This window comes from Corvus brachyrhynchos, unplaced genomic scaffold, assembly GCF_000691975.1.
Source record: "Corvus brachyrhynchos isolate BGI_N302 unplaced genomic scaffold, ASM69197v1 scaffold314, whole genome shotgun sequence".
Lineage (NCBI taxonomy): Eukaryota > Metazoa > Chordata > Aves > Passeriformes > Corvidae > Corvus > Corvus brachyrhynchos.
In genome coordinates this window covers 101,171-110,900 of record NW_008237877.1, presented here as the reverse complement: position 1 = coordinate 110,900, position 9,730 = coordinate 101,171, and the positions used below count along the sequence as shown (strand labels likewise).

General features: G+C 41.6%; 1 protein-coding gene across 1 annotated transcript in view; it reads left to right on the top strand.

Moving 5' to 3' along the window:
• The window catches only part of LOC103614240 (DDB1- and CUL4-associated factor 12), a 65,120-nt gene that overhangs the window by 2,917 nt on the left and 52,473 nt on the right, over nt 1-9,730 (top strand). Inside the window, exon 2 of the mRNA XM_008632136.2 lies at nt 357-611. Coding sequence (XP_008630358.1) covers nt 357-611 — 255 coding nt within the window. The remainder of the gene's footprint in view (nt 1-356; nt 612-9,730) is intronic.

Here is a 9,730-nt window from a genome sequence, read left to right as displayed (position 1 = left end):
CAGTGTCACCTCCAAACCTGCCGAGCTCACGCCGGGAGGCTGTCGGGGCTGCTTTTCCGTTTAAAGTGCTTCTTGTCTTCCTCTTGTTTCTATAAGCTTTTGGTGTCCCAACAGTGCCGAACCGGGGTGGATTGTTTTCAGTATTATGGCAGTGTTGCTTCTTTAGCAAATATTTATGTTTAATTTTATGTTGCTGAAGGCTTTATCACCATTTCTGAGTTAATCTTCGTGTATGGTATTCTATGGGTAGTTTGTAAGGCTTCAGTATTTTGCTGAGAATATCTTTGAATTTAGAAGGCTTGTGTCTTAAGTTTGTTCTAGTTGCTTTATCTAAGTTTAATGCTTCTTTTCCACAGTATGGGTGGGATCACTCAGTTCACAAAAGGAAAAGACTCCCCCGGGTGAAAAGATCTGTTGTGTACTACCTGAAAGGTAGAGAGGTCAGGATGCAGAATGAGTCCAGCTATCACCGCTTGTTGCATGGGTACGCAGCTCAGCAGCTTCCCAGCCTCTTGAAGGAGAGAGAATTTCACCTTGGAATCCTTAATAAAGTATTTGCCTCCCAGTGGCTGAACCACCGGCAAGTGGTGTGTGGGACAAAATGCAACACAGTAAGTGCCACCTATCTTTTGCTTCTCACTGTTAATTATTCCACCCCAAATGGCGCTTACCATAATTGAAGTATGTAGATAGCCAAGGAATATATTAGGAAGTAATTAGGTGTGGATTCCAAATTGTGCACAATTAATTTTGAATGAAGGTAATGCTTAACGATCACATAATCTGAAAACATGGCACTATGCAGATGGCCTGAAACCTGAACATGAGGCCTATACCTCATGCAGCATCTATCTAATCCACATAGAGAGGTTTACATCTATTTGCAGGATGGCAAGCAACAGTGGGGTTCGATCTTTCTTCCTGTCCTGCAAATGTAACGTTAATGAATGATGCTAGCTTTGCTAAATGGTAGCTAACATGCCTGGTAAAACTTGCTAGTAAGACTCTATTGCGCTCAGTCTTTTACCATTTGGTTTTATGTATGGTTCTGTGCTGCTGACTTGGGTCTGGAGCATCTCTCATGAGGAGAGACTGTGGGAGCTGGGCCTGTTTAGTCTAGAGAAGAGAAGACTGAGAGGGGATCTCATTAATGCATATAAATATCTCAAAGGCAGGTGCCAGGAGGATGGTGCCAGACTCTTTTCAGTGGTGCCCAGCAACAGGATGAGGAGGAATGGCCATAAACTAAAACACAAGAAGTTTCACCTCAGCATGAGGAAGAACTTCTTTACATCGAGGATGGCAGAGCACTGGAACAGGCTGTCCAGGAAGGGCATGGAGTCTCCCTCTCTGGAGACATTCAAGACCCACCTGGACACATTCCTGTGTCACCTGCTCTGGGTGGCCCTGCCTTAGCGGGGGGTTGGACTGGATGATCTCCAGAGGTTCCTTCCAACCCTAACAATTCTGTGATTCTGTGATTTCAAAAAGTTGCTACAAAACTAAAAACTATGGTTAAACTCCAGATATTCTTCAGAGTAGCTAGAAATGTTCCAAGCTGAAAAAAATTAATTTCACATCTTCAGGATTATCCTTTGCTTTTCCAGTTTGTAATTTTTTTTCCACTCTAAATCTATTTTCAGTGTTTAAATAACTTTTCTTGCTTATGTACCTTTACATGCTTTAGCAAAATCTGAAATCTCGTCGGACTCTGTCATGTTTCAGATTTCATATTTCCAAAGCATCCCTTTATAGGAAAATATTAAAATAATGTTCTATGTGATTAATAAATAGAGGAGATCATACTTCTTAGGTAATGCTCTCTCTGCTGGAGTTAGTGGCCCAACTTCATTGGCTGAGGTTTCAATGTCATATATGAAATTCTGATTGAATTAGTGCAAAATCCCAAACCTGTTCTTTGCAGGTTGGTAAGTGCTATAGAAATGAATTGAGCATTGTAAAGAATGTATAGATCAAGCAGCTCTAAAACCTCAAAGTATATCACTAGGTGTGATTGTTTCTTTATCTCAAGATTTTTTTCTTTTTTTTTATTTGCAAAAGCCACACTCAGTGATCTGACCTGCAAGGGACAGTGTTTTTTAGTTTTGTTTGGTTTGGTTTGTTTTTTCATTTCAGATGTTCTGTTATTATTCATAGTTACGTAGCAGGAGGCTTTCATGCAGTAGCTCTTAAGAAGCAAGGCCTAGCTGTATAAACAAAACAGTCTTTTAATAGGAATTAAGTCTGAAATAGAATCTCTCTGCCTTCAGTTTCCATGCGTGTTCATTGCCTCAGTCTCAAGAGTATTTGGTTTTCTGTGAACTGCATGTGATACCCATGTCTGTCTTCAGAGTCTGGTAGTTTCCATGCCAAGTATAGTGTGGGTGGTAGAGATGCTCTTTAGCAGGCAAAGTCTCTCACTTCTCCATCCTTTGTCATCTGTCAACATGTGCTGTCTCCCAACTTCCTGAAATTAAATGTGGAGGGCAAGACACAAAAACTGACAAATGTGATTTTGGCACTGAACAAATTCAATTACATCAAAGTGTGTGCCCATTAGATAGTGCTTCAGAGTTTCACATCAAGATGGATTGCCTGATTGTGTGGTCTTGTCTCTGGAAATGTAGTTCAGTCAGTCAACTTGTTACCAAATCTCTGAAAACCAGAATAAGACACCTTAACACCAGCTTTTTGTGTTAAAGAGGGCATCATTTATTCAGATGCCTGGAAGGGCATGGGGGATCACTCCTTCCTAACATGTCCCCTGATTTCTACAAACGTGTTGCTAATATACAATAGCCAGAGATCTGCCGGGATGAACCACACTTCTCATAGAGATATGATGGAACTCCATTTATTCTATTGTCAGACCCATAGTTATACCCTAATTCCCCAAGCACACATAAGCAAGCTCCATACTATTGGATTACAGCTACTGTTCATGCAGCCTTTAATAGCAAGCAATTGGTTACAGATTAATATGCGCGCAACTAACTAACATAAGTCTTTCTCTTTCTATGGTCAGTAAGTTCCCAAACTCAGTCCTTGTTTTGGCTGTAACTACATTCCTAAGCCAGATGTCTCCTCTTAATCTTCCAACGTCCTTACTTGGAGAACAATTTCTGCATGCCTTGCTTCTCTGCCAAAGGTCCACAGACACAGTGTCTTTCTACTAAAAGCTCACAGTTACAGTAGAAATTGAATTAACCTTTTTGGTATCAATTCCTCCCTTTGAAACTTTTCAAATTCGTTAAGGCCATTTGATAAGTTTCAACTTGATGTTTATCTATAGTAGCATATATTCCTGCAAGGTTACGATTGATCATTTTGCGAACACAGCCAATAGCAAGACCGATAATTACTACGATTACAACTATGATGGTTTCCAGTATTCCAGCCAGCCATCCTCTCAGGGACCATCCCCCTATTCCTTGAAGAATTTTATTGAACCAATTAGTTTCAGAGGCCTTTTGGATAGCCTTGCTATCCTCAGCAACTTGCTGCATTTCATTAAACTGTTTTTGGAGATCTTCTGTTACATTCGGGATGCATACACAAAAGTGTTCTCTATCCAATTTTAAATACCCACAAAGCCCTTGTTCTTTGGCCAGCAATAGATCTAAGGCCAGCCAGTTTTGTAATGTCAATTTAGTATTTGCCTGTATTTGCCCATTTATGATTTGAAATCCCTTTTCTGTAGCTTCGGATAGTTTCCTTAATTGCCAAGTTAGATTTTCTAACAAAATACTGTTTTCTAGAGCCATGGCTCTTGGTAAGAGAAAACTCTGTAGGGCCTATTTAAATTGTGTGGAAGCTGAAGGCCCTGTCTATTCATCCTTGATGTCTTGTTTTACCTTACTCCCATATTGGGCTTTTATGGGGCTTCTTCTCCAAGTTGGGCACAAGGTTAATAACTCTAAGGTAACTTGCCAGGTGGTTGGTCCAAGCAGGAGTCGGGTGGTCCAATATCCATCTGAAGTAGCCCAGACAGTGTAACCGGGGGAAGGAACTTGCAGAGATTTAATGTAATTTAAAGGTTGGTTATTGCAATTTAGAACTAATTTGGCCATCTAGCTTATGGTGCTAGACTGACTTTCATAATTTTGTTTTTCTCCACACCTCCATTGACTCTTATTTAGGTTATACATAGGTGTGATTCCCCAATCCAGACACCACTCTACCTTCCCCAAGTATTCCCATTGTCCTTCTAAGGAATTTGTCCAGGTATGAGGCTTGCATCGGAGAGTTTGACACTGGCAAGTCTGAAACATTTTGGGTGTGATTCTTAGTAACACATAAATCAAATAACCTGGCTGCCTGGCCTCTTGAGGCTGCTAAGGCAAAATCAAGAAAATGTTGGTCGAGACTATGGGACCCTGTTGGATGCTCCGTACCTCCTTTGTTCCCAAAAATAGTTCTATTGTCTCCCGGCCTCCAAGCTATCAGATCCTCAAGAATACAATCTCCTCATTGCCTACATCTCTCCTTCTCATCCAAATAATTGGTGATGTTTGCTTTTGCTATTGCATTAGTCAGATTATCATATTGAATTAGCATTGACAGATCTATAGGGATAATTCCCCAAGGAATAGGTTCCCCTGATGAACCGGGGGGCTGTAATGTTGGACAGATTACACATTTTACCAAACCCTTGGATTAACGTTAATACTAAATTTTCTTCAACCCCTCCCCCTAAAGACAAAAGGATTCCCATAAGCATTAGCCTATACATTTCACTACTTGTCTACAGATGTCTTCAAGATTTTCAGCTGCAGGGGTCAGATGTTTTCCACTGTTCACTCTGAGTTGAGAGCCTTCTTAATTCAGGTGCAGTGAATCCAGGAGTTAAATCCTTTAACATTCACTGCTGTTCTTGTAGTCAACAGAACTAGATAAGGTCCTTTCCACTGCTCCTGAAGTGGTTCCAATTTCCAGGTCTTGATGTATATGTGATCCCTGGGCTGAAATGAATGAACTGGGGTGTCTAGGGTAAGAGGTACTGAACGAATGACAAACCCTTTTAGTTCATTGAAAGATTTTCCCAATGAAATGAAACACTGTTCCATTTTCCGTTTCTGTATTTGTTCCTTGGATACAGGGAAAGTTGTAACAGAATACGGTCTCCCAAACATCAACTCATATGGGCTCACCCTCAGGTTAGTTTGGGGTTGGACCCTAATTCGTAACAAAGATAATGGTAACACCTGTGGCCATTTCAAGGAAGTTTCCTGACACATTTTGCTAATTTGTCTCTTTAAAGTTTGATTCATTTGCTCAACCCTTCCACTAGATTGCGGTCTCCATGGCGTATGTAAATCCCAACTTACACCTGTTGTGGTTTGACACTGGCCAAATGCCAGGCACCCATAAAAGTCGCTCACTCGCCCTCCCCTGCCACAGCTGGGCAGAGGAGAGAAAAATTAACGAAGGGTTTGTGAGTTGAGATAAGGATCAGGAGAAAACACTCCAAAGGCAAAACAGGCTCAATTTAAAGTTACAAAGTGAACTTATTACTAACAAAATCAGAGGAGGATAATGAGAAGTAAAATAAGCCCTTAAAAAACACCTTTTTTCCCCCCAGCCCCTCCTTCCTTTCCACCGACAGTGCAGGGAGACAGGTTATGGGGGTTTGGTCAGATCATCACCTGAGGTTTTCTTCCACTGCTCAGGGAGAGGAGTCCTTCCCCTGATGCACCATGGGAGCACAGTTATCCATGAACTTCTCCAGCGTGGCTCCAAATCTCACAAGCAGCAGTTCTCCCAAAACTGCTGCAATGTGAGTCCCTCCCATGGGCACACAGTCCTCCCAAAATGCTGCAGCATGGGTCACTCTTCCACGGGGTGCAGTCCTCCAAGGACAGGCTGCTCCAGCCTGCACAGCTGCTTCACCATGGTCATCACCACGGTCTGCAGAGGAACCTCAGCTCTGGCACCTGGAGCAGCTCCTCCCCTTCCTTCTCCACTGACCTTGGTGTCTCCATGTAATTTTCCCTCACATGTTCTCACCTCCTCCTCTTCTCTGGCTAGAAAAAAATCTGTGCGTGCCCACTTTGTTTTGATTTTCTTCTTAAACATGTTATCACAGAGGCATTACCAACATCTCTAATTGGCCCAGCTTTGGCCGGCAGCATGTCCATTTTCAGAGCCATCAGGGATTGGCTCTGCTGGACATGGTGGAAGCTTCTAGCAGCTTCTCACAGAAGCCACCTCTGTGGCCCCCCCCCCTACCAAAAACCAGGCTGTGCAAAACCAACACAGGGCCATTTGCCAAAATGACTTCTCTCTGCTTCTGCAAGCCAAAAGAAAAATACACATACAACTAATAATCTCATGGGGTATGCAAAGTAGATCCAGATCATAAAGATTCATGACTATGACAACTGTAGTATCTAGCCATGCCTGTCTACCTTGGTCCTTGAGTGATAGCACTCTTACAAGCTGTACATCTGAATCACTTTAAAAAAAATAGGAGGGGAGATGGATTTCCCTTTGTCTCATCATCCAGCCTGTTTGCTTGTTATAACAAGGTTGTCCTGCAAAGAACATGATAGCTGAGATTGCTGTTTCTCACAGATGAAGTGTGGTCCTTGGACTTTTGGCAGATGGCCAAAGCAATCCTAACTTTGAAAATCCAGGATGTCAAGTTATTTGGCACACTATGTTTTGCTATCAGGAAGAACCAAATTATATGCAAAGCTTAAAATCAAGGGACAAATATGCACAGTTCACTGTTTATGGGTTGGTGAAGTTTACTGCATCCAGAAAAAGGTTTTGTGGTTGTTTCTTAGTTTCTATTTAATGACTAGTGGGAAAATAAGTTCTTATTCCTGCTTGAGATAAAGGAAAAAAAGTGTAGTTCAGCTATCAGGACTTTGTCAAGACTCTTAGAGGCCTGGCTGCTTTGGAGTTATTTGCAGATGTACTTATTTCAAGAGTAATGAAGCTACTAGTTTGCTTGGAAGTAGGCCAATTTCTGTATTTTCATTGGATTTATATCATTGTATGTTGTGGTTTTGGCTGCACTTGTACAAAATATATGACTACCTTTAAACTTTTATTGTAGTGTCTTTAGAACTCTTAAAATGGTATTCAAAATTTCTGCATTCTTAGCTGTGTGCCTATCTTCTTTCTTAATATTTCTCCCGTTTTTGCTTTAGAAGTGTCTTAACAACTGGCTTCTCTTGGCTTCTGTTTGCTGGATTTACAGGGAAGATTTCTTGGCAGTCAGTGGTGCAGCTTTCAAGTGTGATCTTCTGTCTTCCTGTGCTGCCCCAGGTGATGCAAGAGTTCTAGCATATGCAGACAGTGCTTGCTTATTTTACTCTAGGGAGGTGGTGGTTTTTAAACTACCCACAACATGCCAAGTTCCTTACCAAGCAAGGGAAGAAGTTACTACTCAGACCTTTACAGCTGAAACTAAAAAGCCTCTCCCTTAACTGTACAGTTTCTTGCCTTAAGAGCAGTTGCTGTTCAGGTTATGGTAATACTGTGCAAGTGGAGGAAAAAGTGAGAAAATGACAAAGCAATTCAAGGGCTGACAGTGGATTAGACTTGGGTACAAGCAGATGAAAGCATTGCAAGAAATATGTTCTGTTGCTGCTTCTGAGAACATATTTATTTGGAAGCTTGCTATGAGGAAATGAGGTTGAAGATCTGGGGTAGAAGTGTGAGAGTGATGCTTCAGCACTGTCTCTTTCTAAGGTGTTTACCTTTTCAGCCCAATTAGTTTAGAGTTTAGCTAAAGGAATTTTGCATTGGAGTAAGCCTTTATTAACCTCCTATCAAACACAAATCTATGTCAGTGGTATCAGACTGGAGAATGTGAATGGTTTTTAATTTCAGTCTTCATACCTTTTGAGATGCTTTTTGAAATGTGAATCTGTTACAGCTAAAGCACAGTTTTCCTGAGTTTGTGGGCATCCTGAGTTGTGGATGTGTTTTCCTAAATAGTACTTCTGGTGCCAACTTCAGGACCTGCAGATGTCACTTGCAAGCCTTAATCTTAAGTACTTAACTGTTGATTTTGATTTTTTTTTTTCAGTAATTGAAGGAGGATAGGGGAAGGAACTGGGTGTTTCTGTTGGAAGGAAATATTGAGGAGGAAAAAAGAATATGTGTTTATAGGGGAAGGACAAGGGAGGATGAGAGGAAAGGGAATTACTGGTCCTGATCCTATAGTGCAGGTGTTAATTTTCAGGAATGTGGTTAGGGCAGAGAGGCTGCTGTATGCATTGTTTTTACCAGCTGTCTTGGGCAATGAAGTCCATTATAATATAAGGCTTGGGAGAAGTGAGGACTGCCTTCCTCCTATTCAGCTGTTGCCTGACCCCACACCTGCATGCAAAATAAAGAACTAAATATGAAAATTCAGTCCCTGTAGGAACAGTCATCTGTTTGTGCAAGACTGCTGCCTACAGAGGAAGATCAGTTGGGGGTTGAAGATGATGCATAACACACTAATAGTGATTAATGGATTTCAGCTTTCTCTGCAGAGTGAGTTCCATACTTTATCAGGTTTTGATTAATACTCTGCTACTTCAGTACATCACGAATAATAGACAAACTGCTAAATTTTCTTGTGGTTTTGATGCTTATTAAAGAACAGACCTACAGTCTGTGAGAGTTCACCAAAACCAACTTGTATGTATAACTCCTCTGAGAACCTCTAGATTTCTCTTCTGTCCTTCTAGAAATGTCTGACAAATGATTTCAGAACAATTTCCTTGAGGTGTGTATTCTTTAAATTACATTGAGTTCTCTTGGCTTTTTTGTTGCTTTCTCCATCTTCGGTTTACTTCCAGAGGCTTTGAGACAATGTTATTTGGTTATACAAGGAACAAACTTAAAAGAATATGGGATTTAATTATCCCAGACTGTGATTCTGCATCACTTTCCCCAGTGCCAAGTCATCTTCAGATCCTCCATTTCCTTGCTTCACTCATGTTCCCTCAGGGCTTTGTCTGCTCTGTTACGCCTATTTGACTGTTAGCACAGCTGCCCTCTGAACAACATCTGTGAAATGATCCAGTATAAGAGCCTCGCAAATAAAGGTGCACTTTGGCAGGTGATGTAAACCTTTGTTCTAGTTCAGATTGTAATCGTTGTGTATATTTAAACTGTATCCCATCCAAAACTAGGACAGTATCTGCCCCTTATTCCATACCATTTATATCATGCTGGGTCCATGCTTTCTACTACGCCATCACCTTTCCTCTCTTTTGATATATACACACAGATATCATTCCCTCAGTCTATGGGCCATCCCTATAAAAGTTTGTTACATTCATTTAGTCCATGACCTTGGGCTCCATCTGTCATAACAGTCTTCCAGGGTAGGAAAGATGGTGTGTGTTGTTGGATTGTTGCATGCGGAAGCTTTTCTGATTCCATCACTGCTGTGCTTGTCTGGTTTTATCAGAGGTCATTCTTCATTAATGTGGCAATCAAAAGTGAGTTGGGTTCAGATACCTTTGGTGTTGACTAACCAGGTGGTCTTTGCTAAATGTGTATCCCAATGTTTGAAGGTTCCACCACCCATTGCTCTCAGTGTAGTCTTTAACCATCGTTTGCATAGTTCAATCTTTCCAGAAGCTGGTGCATGATAGGGCCTAACGCAACTGGGGGCTTGTAATCACAAGCCCCGGCGTGCCTTCGGGCAGAGGGGACGCAGCGTTGGCCTCCACAGCTTCCTCGCTGGACGGCTCTGTGGAATCAGCCTGGGGTGGGTGCG